Source organism: Neofelis nebulosa, chromosome 13 (assembly GCF_028018385.1).
Source record: "Neofelis nebulosa isolate mNeoNeb1 chromosome 13, mNeoNeb1.pri, whole genome shotgun sequence".
In the NCBI taxonomy this organism is placed as follows: domain Eukaryota; kingdom Metazoa; phylum Chordata; class Mammalia; order Carnivora; family Felidae; genus Neofelis; species Neofelis nebulosa.
The window spans coordinates 59343331-59359216 of record NC_080794.1 but is presented as its reverse complement, the minus strand read 5'-3'; the positions used below and the strand labels follow the sequence as shown (position 1 = coordinate 59359216).

The 15886-nt window shown below is 44.6% G+C and overlaps 1 protein-coding gene across 50 annotated transcripts in view; it reads left to right on the top strand.

The window, feature by feature from the left end:
* The window catches only part of SORBS1 (sorbin and SH3 domain containing 1), a 232296-nt gene extending 223140 nt beyond the window's left edge, over nucleotides 1-9156 (top strand). For all 50 annotated transcript variants that reach the window (XM_058697256.1, XM_058697251.1, XM_058697242.1 and 47 more), the window contains 2 exons: nucleotides 2563-2675; nucleotides 5843-9156. In XM_058697256.1, coding sequence (XP_058553239.1) covers nucleotides 2563-2675; nucleotides 5843-5910 — 181 coding nt within the window. In that variant the 3' untranslated portion in view covers nucleotides 5911-9156. The remainder of the gene's footprint in view (nucleotides 1-2562; nucleotides 2676-5842) is intronic.
* Nucleotides 9157-15886: the final 6730 nt, after the last annotated feature.

Below are 15886 nucleotides of genomic sequence, written 5' to 3'. Positions count from 1 at the left end.
TGAACAAATCGCCCCTAGCTTCTCTGAGGATTTCTAGTTGGGGCCATATTTCCCATCAGCCAACATGAAACAGGTGGTGGGTGGATAAATAAAGGAGGCCATAGACTGCTGAGAGATAGAGACCGGTGAAGAGTGAACTGCCATTCAGGGGCAAAGGAGGGCTGTGTTGTGGAGTCAGTCCTAGTGTTGTGGGAATATGGGGGAAGGAGTCATTGGTTCTGCCTGGAGATAAATGAATAGAGTTGATCCACTCATAAAAAAAAAAAATCATTGGATGTCTCCTGTGTTTTAAACATATAGGGGTAAACTCCATTCCCAGAAGAAGGGAGATTTGGAATGGGCATTGAAAGGCAAATTGGAGGGGCACCTGGCTGGCTCATCAAGAGCACACAACTCTTGATCCCTGAAGTCATGAGTTCAAGTCCCACGTTGAGTGCAGAGATTACTTTAAAAGAAAAAAGAAAGACAAAATGGTTTTGAGAGCTACAACAGGGAGGTAAAAGGTCTTCCCAGCTGAGGAAAACAACATGCAAAGACTCAGGGTAGACGATGTGTTTGGGGAACTCAGAGAAGGCCCACATGGAGAAAGGACTCAAAGGAACAGTGCCCTGAGCAGCATGAGGCCCATCCAAAATTAGAGCTGAGTGGGGGACCCAAGCAGCAAGGCTGTGGGACCTTGGCCAGCCAGTCTCCACTGTCTGGGGGTGATGATAGAGAAGCAGATATCTGGAGTTATTTCCCAGAGCTGAGGCTAGCAAGGCAGCCACAGTGGAAGTTAAGAGGAGGATAAGGAATTCTAAGGAGTCCAAGTTGGATGGAGACAGGAGGCAAATATGGAAACATCAAAAATGTATGTGCTTACCAACTGGAAATCATTCTGCATCTCTTAATTCCTCATTCGAGACTTTCCTCTGGCAGACAGATCCACCTACCAAATTATCAAAACATTGGATAAATGCACAAAATTAAACAGTCCCTTTGGTTTAGCAAAGGGGAAAACGAACCTGTCATTCCTGGGGACTGTGTCCTCTTGTCTCTAGTCTCGCCTGCCCTCTCACAGGCATTTGCTGGCATGTGCTGGAAATGGTAGATGGTTGGCTCGTTTGCACAGTTGTGCCCGGTACTCTTGTGTTTCAGAATAGCGAGCACACAGAATTGTGAACTGGTGCGTAGTAGATGCTTCTTAAGTATTTGTCAAAGGAATAAATTAAACCAAACTTTTCCCTGTTGCTAAAGCAGTTACAGGATTTCATCACAAATAGTCCAGCCTTCTCCCGCGAGCTGTTAGGACAGACAGAACAGCACACACCAAATGGCCTTAGGCCAACTAACAATAAATAAAAATCTTAACCACAAACATCACTGGGACAGAAAGAAAGCAAAAAGTGTTCAAGAATTTCAGAAAAATGACATCACATTTAAAAACAATTGACTAGAGGCACCTGGCTGGCTCAGTCAGAAAAGCATGTGACTCTTGACCTTGGGGACATGAGTTCGAGCTCTACTTAGTGTGTAGACATTATTTAATGAATAAATACAACTTTCTGTGGGGGAGCACCTGGGTGGCTCAGGCGGTTAAGCGTCTTTCTTCGGCTCAGGTCATGATCTTACGGTTTGTGACCTCGATCCCCGCATCAGGCTCTGTGCTGACAGCTCAGAGCCTGGAGCCTGCCTCGGATTCTGTGTGTGTCTGTCTCTGTCTCTGTCTCTCTCTCTGTCTCTCTCTCTCTCTCTCTCTCTCTCTCTCTCTCCCTCTCTCCCCCCCCCACTTGCATGCTCGCTCTCTCTCTCTCTCTCTCTCTCTCTTTCAAAAATAAACATTAAAAAAAAAACTTTTTTGTTTTAATGTTTGTGTATCCATTTTGAGAGAATATGTGCGAGCAGATAAGAGGCAGAGAGAACGGGAGAGAGCTATAGAGCCTGGCACAGGGCTCAAATTCACAAACCGTGAGATCATGACCTGAGCCGAAATCAAGTCTGATGCTTAACCAACTGAGCCACCCAGGTGCCACAATAAATTAAAACTTTAAAAAAATAAAAACAACTAACAAAATATGTATCAGCATATTAAGGAACTCAAGATAGTGAGGCCATTGGAATGTACTTTTTATATCCTTGTATCAGTACAACAATTTTATACATATACAATTGCCTTACACTTTCCAATGTATATGAGCAGAATATAGTGTCTATCTCTGGAGTAAGAAACTTCTGATTATCTTTGATAATCTACATACATTCTCCTATGTTAAGAAAAAGCCTTGGTTAATTTTAAAGAGGGGGCATCTAGACAAAATACTTGTAACCAAATGAAACTAAATGAAAGGACTGATCATAGCCTTGCTTGTCAGAGGCTCCCCCCCATCCCTATCAGTCTTCATTTACTTATATGCTGAATGGATCTCCCCATAAGCTCCACTGTTAGAGAAATAGCCAGTAAAATACTTTCATCTGCATTGATGTGTGTGAAACACTACCAAAGTGCTGATTTAACTCACATGGGCTTTAAAAAACTCATTATTTAATCCTATCACTGTTTGAGTGAATGTTTTTCATTTTTAGATTTAGCTACCAAGCATTGTATAGCTATATACCACAGAATGATGATGAATTGGAACTCCGAGATGGAGATATTGTTGATGTCATGGAAAAATGTGATGATGGATGGTTTGTTGGTAAGTGATCTCCTCATGTTTTACTCACTAGTTGTATATTGAAGGAGTAACTAAGAGTGATGAGCCATGCAAAAGGCAATGTTCTCTGCACAGAAAAAAGCCTTCTCAGATCCTGTATCTCCATCAGGAATGCTGGGCCACCCAGTTTATGCTTGCTCTGGAGACAGTGTGGATGACACTAATGGTATTGGACCCAAAAACCAAATACACCTAAGTGACTGCACAGAGGGCAATTTCAAATTGGTTGAGTTCTGTATGTCTTTGTATTCTGTGTATATCTGTACTACATGTGCAGATTTTATTCTCTTAAAACTCTTAAGAAACAACACAAGAAAATTTGAGCCTAGGTCTCAGCCATGAAACTCAAGCATATGTGTAGATGTTCCAAAGACCTTATTTACTTCAGGCTTCTAAAAACTTTTTTTTTTTAATATTTATTTATTTATTTTAAGAGATTTAGAGTACAAGTGGGGGGGGGGGGGAGTGCAGAGAGAGAGAGAATCCCAAGCAGGCTGTGTGCTATCAGCACAGAGTCCAACACGGGGCTTGAACCCACACACCGTGAGATCACGAGCTGAAATCAAGAGTTAGATGGCTCACCGGGTGTCTGGGTGGCTTAGTCAGTTAAGCATCCGACTTCGGCTCAGGTCATGATCTCGCGGTTCGTGAGTTTGAGCCCCGCGTTGGGCTCTGTGCTGACAGCTCAGAGCCTGAAGCCGGCTTTGGATTCTGTGTCTCCCTCTGTCTCTCTCTCTCTCTCTCTCTCTCTCTCTCTCTCTGCCCCTTCCCTGCTCATGCTCTGTCTCTCTCTCTCTCTCTCTCTCAAAAATAAATAAACTTAAAAAAAATTATTTAAAAAAAGAGAGAGAGAGAGAGATGGCTAGTGAACTGAGCCAGCCAGGTGCCCCCAGGCTTTTAATAACTTCAGTCAAAGCAACCTACTTAGTTAAGGTCCTATTCTTGATTTCAGCTCAGGTCTTGATCTCACATTTCTCAGATAGAGCCTCGCATTGGTCTCCCCACTGACACATGGAGCCGGCTTGGGATCCTCTTTCCCCTCTCTCTCTGCTTCTCCCCAACTCGTATGCATGTGCTCTCTCTCTGCCCCCCCCCAAATAAATAAATAAATAAAACCTTTTTTAAAAAGAAGCTTGCTTAATTAAAACAAAAGAGTCACCATTACAGGAGAAGGATCAACAGTTTTTAAGATTTTGCTACAAAGCAGATACTTGCTTCATGTACTTTCTTATTGAAGATCTCAACAAACAAGATAAGAATTACCTCCATTTCACAGACTCAAAAACTGAGGCCCAAAGATGTTATATAACTAGACCAGGTCACCCAGGTAGCCAGTGGTGGGGCCAGTACTTGAACTAGGCCTCTCTCTCCCATAGCCTTTGTTGTTTCTGCACAGGCACAAACATGCTGCTGGGGACCACTGGCTCACTTTTTGCGTCTGTTTTACACTTACTTGTACAAAGGGTTTTACCTTTATCCTCTTCCCAAGACCAGCTCTTTCCTGATCTCTCTGGAAAATCTTTGCTAAAGTGAAGTCAGTCAGGGCCGAGGTAGTGAGAATGGCAAGGCCTCGGCATATGTGAGAAGCCAGAAAGATTTGCCTAGGCCTCACCAGCCTCTTAGAAAGCTGCCCCTTCCTCCCCAGGCTCCCAGAAACCTCCCCAGGCTCCCCACTACCTTGAACTATTCTGTTCAGATGGAAGCCCCATCTGAGAAGCCACCAGCACTCCCGTGGAGTGCAGTCCAATGGAAACAGAACACAAGCCATGTATGGAATTTAAAATTTTCTGGAAGCCACATCGGAAGAAGTAAAACAAAACCGAAAATTAATTCTAGCAATATATTTTATTAAAACCAACGCATTCAAAATATTATTTGAACGTGTAATCAGTATAAAAAATCATTAGTGCCAAAGGAGGATGTAAAATATCTAAGTCTTAGGAGTCCAATGTGTGTATTATACCATCACAGCCTAGCTCAGTTCAGAATAGCCCAGTTTCGAGTGCTCAGCCGCCTGTGGCTGTCCTATCAGAGAGTGTGACTCTCGTATGTCTTAGCTGTTAAACTCTTCCAGGAGTGCTTATGTCTTTTATGGGAACACGGGGCACTGTTGGAGGGCACCAATTCTCTCCTGGGGGCGTCCCTGGCAGCTGGGTAAAGGAATGTTGCTCAGTCCCTCAGGTGCTTTAGAACGTAACCTGGTGCTCAGAGTGGAAGCCTATTTTCTCATCCGTAAGGAGAGGTCGAACCAGGTGTAGGAGCACATCTCTGGGCTTTGTACTCTTGGTTCTTTGCAGCCTCCTTGGCCGTCCTCCCTAGGGGTTCAACTAGTTATTTTAGAGGTCTTTAGTTTTGACGCCCTTTTTTTAGCTTGAGGTTTCACTTTGGGCAACAGCCCCGACCTACTGGTGGCGGCTGCTTGAAATGCTGTGTTCACCAGGGTTCTGAAGCTATATCCAAGCCAATTGGGGAAAGGAAGCAATCGTCCCTATTGTGATATCTGCCAGCGAGAGGGGAATAATGACCCGGCATGTATCCGCCACCATCCCCACCCCCACCCCTGCCCAGGTCCCCACCCCCCACCCATCCCAAGGGAAGGGACTAGGTTAGGGATCCAGCAGTTCCGGATGTAGAGCAGTTGGGGAAGGGCTTTGCGCCCAGGTAGCTCAGTGTTCCTGGCTCAGCGGGAACCGTGAAGAGGTTGGAAGCAAAGACAGGGAGTCAATCTGGGGCTTAGGCACAGGCTTCTGGGAGGAATTTCCTTTTGATGTGTGGTCATATCCAGTGGACTTTTAGAAATCTTACAGTTTAGAAATTAGATAAATGTGCTCCCTTTTCCCAAAAGAAGTATCAGAAAGAGCAGAGGGCTGGGAGTTAGAAGTCCTGGGTTCAAAGCCTGCTTCTGATGCTTGCTAAACTGTGGGACCTCAGTAATGTCACTTAAGCTCTCTGAGCTTCAGTTTCCTCATCTGAAAGAGGGGAGTACTGAGAATACCTTCCTGGCTTACCACCAGGCATTATTTGATAGCGTAAATGAGATAAGATGAAAAAATGTGCTTTGGAAACCATATGCTGCATTGTTATCAGGGGGCCCCCTCTGAACTCACATAGTAAGTCTTTTGATTTTGCATGTGTGTGTTTTTTTACAGGTACTTCAAGAAGGACAAGGCAATTTGGTACTTTTCCAGGCAACTATGTAAAGCCTTTGTATCTATAAGAAGATTGAAAACCACAGAGATTATTTTTATTGGAGGATGAAGCATAATTCACGAACTGGTCTCTTTATTTAAACATTGAGTCAGTAGGAAAACTAACGCAGTGGATAAAGTAAGAAGCAAAAGAGAGGGACAGAGAAGTGTTGTGTCTGAAGCCTGAACCTGTGTGAACATACAGTGTCAGGCAGGCTGAACTGAGAAAAAAGGAATGAGGCAAATCTGTATTTACTTAGCTGCTTCTGGGAGCCACTCCAAGCCTTCCCTGCCTCTCCCCCTCTTGGGTAATCTGACCTGTAACACGGGCCAGGATCAGTGAGGTCAGAAATGCCTCTTGCTGCCCCAGCCTTGACCAGCTTTTGCTCAAAGGGGTCATTTAGCCGGAAGCAGCCCTCAGAGCATCAGGCAGACCCCTAGCCATTCTCCAAAGGCTCTACACCCCAGCCACCCAGAGCCCCATTTCCAAACACTGCTGGGGATCAGCTCGGGCTGCCGAGGCCATCCCTGGAGGCCCCCAGGCTACCCAAGACCACGTCCCTCACTCCTGGGGTACGTGGGGAAATGGAGGGAGAACACAGGTGCCCTGTGCATTCAGCCCGCATGCAGCATTGCTCTTGACGCCCCTGGTGTTCAGACAGAAAAGAACATGAGGTTTGCCCGTGGGAGCGGGGTGCCCAGGTCAGATAGTTATATTTGTATTCCCAGGTGATTAAGTTAAGAAGCTCTGTAGTTATCGAGGTCACTTGCAGTGTGCTCTTTCCCATGTCTCTGACTTTTGTAAGTGGTCACCTTTAGCACAGTTTCATTTAGCAGAATGCCATTGCTAACCTTTCTTTTCTGGATTGTTTTTGGTGAGGGCAGTTTGGGGTTGATGGGCCTATTCTGACAAGGTACCGAGGATGACATCCAGTGAATCATTTCACATACGCCGGATGCTGGGGCCACTGATGAGCAGGATGTGCTCCACACCTTAGCACAGACTCCCTGCAGCAGTTCAGGCACCACCCACAGTGCAGTAGCCCAGGGTCGTGAGCCCCGATGCACCCTGGTGAGGCTTCTCTTTCGAGCGGAAGGTGCCCATGCCCCGGCCCCAAGTGCGAGGCAGTGGTTCGTTCGCCACTCCCAGGACGTCTGTGCTTTGCGGGGCTACATCTGAGGAGGGAGGGCCCTGTGACACCCGGGGTGCTCCAGTCACATCTCCATCCAGTTCAAGGATGTTTCTCAGCCTCTCTGCTAGACCCCTTAGAAAACTAGAGAAATGACCCACTCCCTGCCCGCCAGGAACTCAGAGGTGATTGGAGAGGTACACACACACAAATACGGAATCAAGAGAGACTGTGATATGTGCGAAGAAGGGTATGAGAGAGGAGGAGGAGATTACCTTTCCCTGGAGAGACTCTAGGAAGCATTGTCGTATTTCTGTCTCCATGAGCTCACTCTTGAACAACTAGGCTGCTTAGAAGAACCTTCCTCTGAGGGTAGTTTATGGCTGGAAATTCTTGGAACTGTTTCCAGTTTTCACACTCTTATCCTCCCCACAAATACACATCCAAGGTCACAAACAGGAGTAGCAATTCTAGGTGGTAGGGTGTATACAGGAATCCTGGCTCTCTGCATGTAGCTCAGAATTGCCCCAGGACCATTGTCCCAAAACCTGGAGTCTTTACAGGTAGGCAGAGTTTGTCTTCAGTGCCTCCGTCCCACCTTCTGTGTCTGCCATTCATCTACCCATCACCTGTCCACCCCCGTACCCCCATCAGAGAGCCTCATTCTCTTCCTGTCCTCCTTTCAAATCTTGGCCTCAGGAAAGAACCTGCCACTGACTCCCTCACACTGGAGTATAAATGACCGGTAAGAGGAATGTGTTACTTCTTCCTGGAGACACTTGTTTTTAGCTAGGACAGAGCAGAGCCTTAGCCCCAAGGGATGAGGCAGTGGAACTAATGGTGGTGGTAGGGGGTGGGGGTGTGGTGGAGGAGCTTCCTGGTAGAAAGAGACTTTTTGATATTCTTTAACACTCATTGCTTTGGAAGGTCGACTTCAGCATCCAAGGGCACTGTCTGACTCTCTGAGGGACTATAGTACAAGTGCATATGCACGTGCATTTTGCACAACAGCATTTCACTCAGTTTTGGAACGTAATTCTCGTATTGGCTAATGTGTTTCCTGGTCTTTCTTAGATGCAAACCATTAATAACGACCTTATTCTAATAGCTTTTTGAGGGGTGCTTCTTAAGTAGGTAATTTTGAACACCTCTTTCAATACAGCTAGAAAATAAAACCAATTTGTAAAGCCACATTTGCATCTGATGCCAGCCTCATGCATTTGTATATCTTCAGAAACCCAGGTATGCCTCACCAATTTGCCCGTCTTTAATAAAATCATGTTAAAATTTGCATCAAACTTCAGCTTCCTATGTATGACGGAACAAGGAACAAAGTTTCCAACTGCTCTTTTGTCCTCAAACATTTAGTAATATAAAATACCTATTTTTATGCTGAAATATTTATACAGGTTTATTAATAGCAAGTGCAACTAACTGGCGCCATGCCTTGCAACACGTTTTGATATATTAGCCATGCTTCTGGGTAAAGGCAAGCCCCCAACTACTTATCTTTTGCAGTCTCTCTGGGATCAGTTAAAGAAAAAAATCATATGCGTAAGAAGTAGGACTGTAAATATGTATATTTAACTTTGTATAGCCCATGTACCTACTTTGTATAGAAAAATAATTTTAAAAATTTGAACTGAAGGGGGGTGAAATAAGGAAGTCATGAAGTTTTTTGCATTTTTATTTAAATGAAGGAATTCCAAATAACTCACCTGCAGATTTTTAGCACAAAAATAGCCATTGTAAAGTGTTAAAATTTTAAATAATCATTCTTTCTGGGAGAGAAGGTAATTGTGATCTCAGTTATAGGTTTTTTATTTTGTTTTTGATTTTTTTTTGTTTGTTTTTTTTTTTGTTTTTTGGCTGTCTTATTTATCTACAGTAGTATTAAGTTCTTTTGCTAGAATAAGTTACTACAAAGAAGATTATATTCTGAAAGAAAAATAACTGACATTATATATAACCAATTAATTTAAAGTGTTGCCATTTACACACCAAGAGCATGTACTATGCAGACACAGATTTTTCCATTCATTTATTTTTCTTTATTGCGGTGGATTGATTTGATAAATGGATGTGTTGAATTACTACATTTGCTGTACATATTATTTAATAAACTTTATTCAGAATTGCGTGGCATATGTTCTTACCATTCATTATTTCTTTTCTTTGCCAAATCTCTCAGGAGGCTTATATTCACTGCTTCGAGTTCATGTACTCTCCTTTTCCATTCTTTTTTTTTTTTTTAATCTTTATTTTTGAGAGAGAGAGAGAGAGGGAGAAAGGGTGGGGGGCAACAGAGAGACAAGGAGGCACAGGATCCAAAGCAGGCTCCAGGCTCCGAGCTGTCAGCACAGAGCCTGACGCGGGGCTCGAACTCACATTCGTGAGTTGGTGACCTGAGCTGAAGTCGTACGCTCAACTGACTGAGCCACCCAGGCGCCCCTTTTTTTATTTTAATTTTTTTCTTAACATTTATTCATTTTTGATACAGAGTGCAAGTGGGGGAGGGGCAGAGAGAGAGGGAGACAGAATCTGAAGCAGGCTCCAGGCTCTGAGCTGTCAGCACAGACAGGGGTCTGAACCCCGGTACTGAGCCCTGTTTCACAGGCACTGCTTCCATGGCCTCTACCCCATTCAACAAATCCATCAGCTGTACTTTCAAAGTAGGTTTAGAACCCAACCACTCCCATCACCAGAGTCCAAGCTGTTTTCTCTCTGGATCATTGTGCTCACTTTCTAACTTGGCTCCCTGCTTCCACCCTTGCTCCCTCTACTTTGTCTTAACAGAGCAACCAGAGTGATCGTTTTAAAGTTGGCTTACAACCCTCTAGAGGCTTCTCATGTCGCTGAGTGGAACCATGCCTCACATCCATTGGTACGCTGTCCCTTCCTTCTCCCTTACCTCTGACTTCACTTCTCCTTGCTCTTTCCACCCACATGATCCTTATGGCCTCAAAGTCATCAAGCACACTTCAGGTTCAAGGTCTTACATTCTATCCCCTGTGCCCGGAAGACCATTTCTGCTGGAGCTGCATGGCTTTCTTCCACCCTTCTTTTACATCTTTAATGTTGCTTTCTCAATGAGGCTCTCTTGGACCACTTTATATATAACAGGACCTTACTGTTTCCACTGAGCATCCTATCCCCCTTCTCTTCCTCCGTGCTTCATAATTCATCAGCATCTGATAGATACTTGTTTTCACAATCATACAAAATCCGTGAGGATAACGATTCCATTTGGCTTTGGTATGTATGCCCAGCACCAAGAAGAGTTCCTAACACAGTTGGCGCTCACAGTTACTTGATCAAGTAAATGAGTACATAAATGAATGAACCCCTGGGGCCAGAGATCCTAGAACGCAGAATATAATAATGAAAGAAGGGAAGCATTGTCAGTCCATTTTATTATAGCAGCAGAAATAAAAGAGAAGGTAATCTCTCAAATTATTCTGAGCTCGTCCAAACTGAGAATTTTCTGTAATTATAGTCATCTTCCCACAGAGATTACTGCTAACTCTGTAAGCTCTCCTCGGTCCTCTGAGCTTTCTTTGCACACAATAAACACACGCATATAAACACTTTGCATAGTCTTATACACCTTTTCCCCCTTAACAACAGAGCTTGGACTTGTTTCCACAATTTACTTAACCGATCCCCTGTTGACGATGCAAATAATTGCCAGCTTTTTTCCCTGCAACAAACAATGCTGCATTGAGTACAATTATTGGCTCAAAGAGCCAGAACATTCCAAATCTTGAGACACTGCCAAATTGCCTTCCAGAAAATATCACACCAGTTTACACTCCCGCCAAGTCCATGGGAGTGTCTGTTTCCCCATCACCCAATTATCTGCTTCCATGGAATGCTATTCTCTGTTTCGCCTGCCTGTTCACTGGCCAGCCCCTTCTCAGCCCTCTTTCCAAATCTTTAGTTGCATTCCTAGCCATCTATTATTTTCTCTTAACACATGCTCCTTCAGGAAGCAGATCCCTCACAATATACTTTGGCCTAAAGAGTCAGTTGTATGAGGGCTCCTGTCAATGACAAGTGGTAGACACTTAACACTACTGGCCATTCTTGGGTCAAAGCACTGGGAAGAAAGGAGTTAGAACCAGCCTCAGGCAGGAGTGAATCCAGATCCTCAAACTCTCATATTAGTCTTATTCTTGGCGCCATTGGTCTTGTTTGGCTACATTTTCACCTACTGAGTACAGCAATAGGAAACATAAGCTGTAGACAGCCCTGGGCTCATTCTTATAGGTCTCGGACTCTAGACTAGGGAAAAGGGCCTTCTTGGTGGGCTTCCCTGAAAACAATTCCAGACTCCGCCAGGTCCAACTTGGATAGTTATCCTTCCTTTGACTAATCACTGGCCAGGGTGGGTGGAGTATGAGTGACAGCCCCACCAGCACCACGTGGAATGGGGGAGAGGAGGAGGCCAGGGGCGGGGTATGCTGCTATAAAAAGGAAGAAGGTGGCTGGATTGGTAACTGAATGGTCCACTGTGTGAGCTAGACCCTGAGCATTATTGCAACAAGCTTTGGAAAATGGAATACTATTGCCTTATCAATACAAATGTCAGTGTGGCTGAATGTAGGCTATGTGCTGAAGCCCCGCTGGCCAAAGTCTTAAGAACATGGTGGAGAGCACAAGACGTCCACCCAGACACAGGGTTTGATCTGACCGTGGGGGCACGGCACAACCATATCACATGCTAAAAATATTAGGACTCTTCGGAAGGAAAAGGATTAGAGTCTCAATAGTCATGTAGAGTGTTTGCATGAGTTTACATAAGTGTATTCACCAAGTCTTGGCATGTGGAGATTAAGCCTGCCTCAGGAACGCTTAGCTGAGGCCTTTAAGACAAATGAAAGAAGTTACTACTTGATATAGATAATCTGTGGAATAGAGTAGCCAGGCAGGTGGTTCAGACTGAAAATATTTAAGAAAATTTAAGTTGAACCCGGAGTTGGAAAAGCCCTTGATGAGACAGCTGAATGACCATGTGTCACTGGTTTATGATGCCTATCCTGGAGGACAACTCCTCTGCCCCTCCACCACTCTCCCCCTGGTATCAACAGAGACAAAATCGTAGGTAGATTAAGAGTCTCTGGCCCCTCTGGCTTACTTGTTTTTAAAGTGAGACTGACAACGTGCCTGGCTGGCTCAGTCAGTGGAATGTGTGACTCTTGACCTCAGGGTTGTGAGTTCGAGCCCCAGGCTGGGCATAGAGATTATGCGAACAAAAATAAATAAATACAGTGATACTTACAAACTTAGGTGAACCTGCAAAGAGAGGTAGAGCTGAGAATCATCCTCAAAATAGTAGAATAAATCACATAGATTGACATGAGCTTATATCATCAGGGTCACTGGATCTCAAAGTGTGGTCCGTGGACCTGTTGGAGTCCCCAGACCCTTTCAGCAGATTTATAAAGTCAAAAGTATCTTCGTTTCAGCAGATTTATAAAGTCAAAAGTATCTTCGTAACAATGTTAAGATGCTTGTGGTAGCCAGCTTCCAAGAATGCCTTTGGTGATCCTTATCTCCCAGTATTCACACCCTTTCGCATTCTATCAGGACTGGTCTGTGTAACCAGTAGAATATGGCAGAAGAAATGAGATGTCACTTCCAAGACTAGGTCATAAAAGCCATTGTGGCTGCTATCTCTTGTTCGTGGGGAGAAGTGGACTATGCTTTGGAACTTCTAAGTCCTGGGGCTCCTGGGTGGCTCAGTCAGTTAAATGTCCAACTTTGGCTCAGGTCATGATCTCTTGGTTCATGAGTTTAAGCCCCACATCGGGCTCTGTGCTGACAGCGTGGAGCCTGAACCCTGCTTTAGGTTCTGTGTCTCCCTCTCTCTCTTTCTTTCTCTCTCTCTCTCAAAAATAAAGAAACATTAAAAAGATAAAAAAAAAAAAAAAGAACTTCTAAGTTCTGGGGCACTTAGGTGGCTCAGTCAGTTAAGTGTCTGACTTTGGCTCAGGTCATGATCTCGCGGTCATGGGATTGCCATCCACATCAGGCTGTATTGACGTGTGGAACCTGCTTGGGATTCTCTCTCTCTCTCTTCCTCCCTCTACCCCTCCCCTGCTCATGCTTTCTCTCTCTCTCAAAATAAATAAATAAACTTAAAAAAAATAAGAGAAACTTCTAAGTCCTAGTTGTCATATTGGATAAATGCGCTAATTGTTCCCAAAAAGAGAAGTATTAGAACAAAGGGCTGGGAGCCAGAAGGCCTGGGTTCAAGTGCCACCTCTGATACTCTGATACTTATTTTGTGAGGCCTCAGACATGCCACTTCAGCTCTTTGACACCTGGATCAAAGAGACTCTATTAGGAAGGAGGGAAAGGAAGTGATGTTTAAAGGCAGTGCCCACCACAGAGTTCTCCTGTTATTCCGGTGCCCACTGCATACCAGCATTTTTCATGCATTTTCTCATTTACTTCTCATACCAACCCTACAAGGTAGGTATTCTGATCTTCATTAACAAGTAAGGCGTCTGAGACCAAAGAGTGCAGCCCAAGAGTAAACAGCAAGTGACTGGATTCAGTCTGACTCCAAAGCCATGTGCTTTCCATTGATCACCCCCTTCTGCCTCCCAGGGACAGACAGCGGGACAAGTCTGCAGACCAGTACACCTCAGGACATCTAAATTTTACCAAGAGATTATAGCATCTTCAAGAGTGACTCATGGAATAATGATAACTGTGATAACCATCTGATGAGCACCTACTCTGCGCTTGAACATTAAAGGTTCGAAAACAGGTCTGTCTCCTCAATCTTCCGCCTGAGCCAAGAGAGCAGCAAGGGCCAGAAGAACTCTTCGGGGAGCGTTGCTGTTTCCAGGTCATCTCATCCTCCACCCTCACAAGCCTCTCAGAAGTAGGGTCCAGCCTCGCTGCCCGCACTTCCTCACCACACCTACCCTTTATCACCTGCACTGTGGCTCCCCTGTGTAGTGTCACAGACCTACAAAGCTCAAAGGCCCCCAAGAACTTTGTACTCACCATATCTTCTGTGTCAGCTAAGAATGACTTCAACTAGTAACTAAATAATTAGAAATAAATTTGAAAAAAAGAACGTTTGGGGCACCTGAGCGGCTTAGTCGGTTACGCGTTCGACTTTTGATTTTGGCACAAGTCATGATCTCACAGGTCATGAGTTTGAGCCCTGTGTCAGCCTGTGTGCCAACAGCACGGAGCCTGCTTAGGATTCTCCCTCTCTCTCTCTCTCTCTCTGACCCTCCCCTGCTCTCTCTTTCTCTCAAAATAAAGAAATAAACTAAAAAAAAAAAAAAAAGAATGACTCTACCTACAGTAGCAGGTGGCCCCCAAAGTGACAGCTTATGTGACAGATGTGTCTCATTATCTCACAGAAAAGAAGACACACTCTGGGTTAGTGTATCTGACTCTCCTGGCCTTTCTCTCATGATTACAAGTTGGCCACCTTGACAGCTCCAAGCATCGTATCCCCATACAACCACCTTTGATGGCAGGAGACAGCAACACAGGACACAGGTTTTCTCTGTACGTGATTAGGGAAGAAAAATCCTTTCCAAAAAGCTCCCCAGCAGACATCTTCCCACATCTCATTGGCTGGAGCTAATCCCATGGCTACTCTTCACTGTAAAGAAACTGTCAGAGGGCAGTGGGCAAGATGGAAGGGAGCTGGGAATGACTTTGGGTAGCTAACCAGCAGCGAGGACCACAAGCTCACTTGTTCCTGGCCTCCGTGAGATCTTCCTGCCTCTCCCCTCACTGTGTCTTTGAATTCCTTCTCAGCTTTTCCTCCTCTCTTCACTACTTCATTATGAATGTTCCCTAAGCTCCCCCCTCTATAATCTGTGGCTTGGGCAATCTTATCTATTCTCCTAACTTTAATATTACCCTTTTATTTTTCCTATGGTAACTTTTTTTCCTACTTTTTTCTACTTTTTAAATGAAACAACACAAAGTTATCAAAGCAAAACAGAAATCACCTAGTTATTACCACTGAGATATATATAACCTCTTTCATGCTCCACGTGTGTGTGTGTGTATAACCTGCTCCTCTCACTTATCATAAACACCTTTCTTGACAAGACGTATTCACCTCTATGTCTTTATTTAATGATTACATGGTATTCCACGGTATAATTGTGCCATTATGTATCTAGCAGCCATCTATTTTTGACACTTAAGGTGTTTCCAATATTTCGCAATTATGGACAACTCAATGGTGAACGACCTTTTACACGCTCTTAGTACCTTAAATGCCTACTTTTTCCTAGACAAATTCCTAGAAGTGGAATGGCTAGGTCAAAGGGCACACCATATTTAAGGCTTTTGACACACACACATTGCCACCCAACGGTTGACAAGACCTGTCAGTTCTTCCTTGGCACTTCTCTTGGATTTGTCTTTACCTCTTTGCCACTAAGAATTCACCATCCTACGCCCTCCCTCAACCGGTACCACTCCCTGAAACCTCTTCTTGCTTTGTACCCACAAAATGATTGTGGGTTTGGAGGTGCCCTCATCACCTTCTGCTTGGGAGTCCAATTGTAGGTAACAGTCTTTAGTATTTTTGAAACGTTTCCAAAGAATTAAAGTGGGGGTCCTTAACATGGAGCATGGATCGAGACGGGCTGGGCCAGGGCAGGTGGTGTGCAACTAGGGGGCACTTTCCAGGAACCTGTGGGAGAAACAGGCCAGAGGAGATGGGGAGGGGGCTCCAGGAAGAGAGACTAGAATTTTCAAGAATTGCTGCATAAAAGGGACAGAGAGGAGGCTGAGCTTTCATCCAGGGGGCATCAGAGGGTCAGCCCAGAGCAGGATCAGGCCCGGGAAAGAATACAAGAAGGTCCCATTGACCTAGAAACAA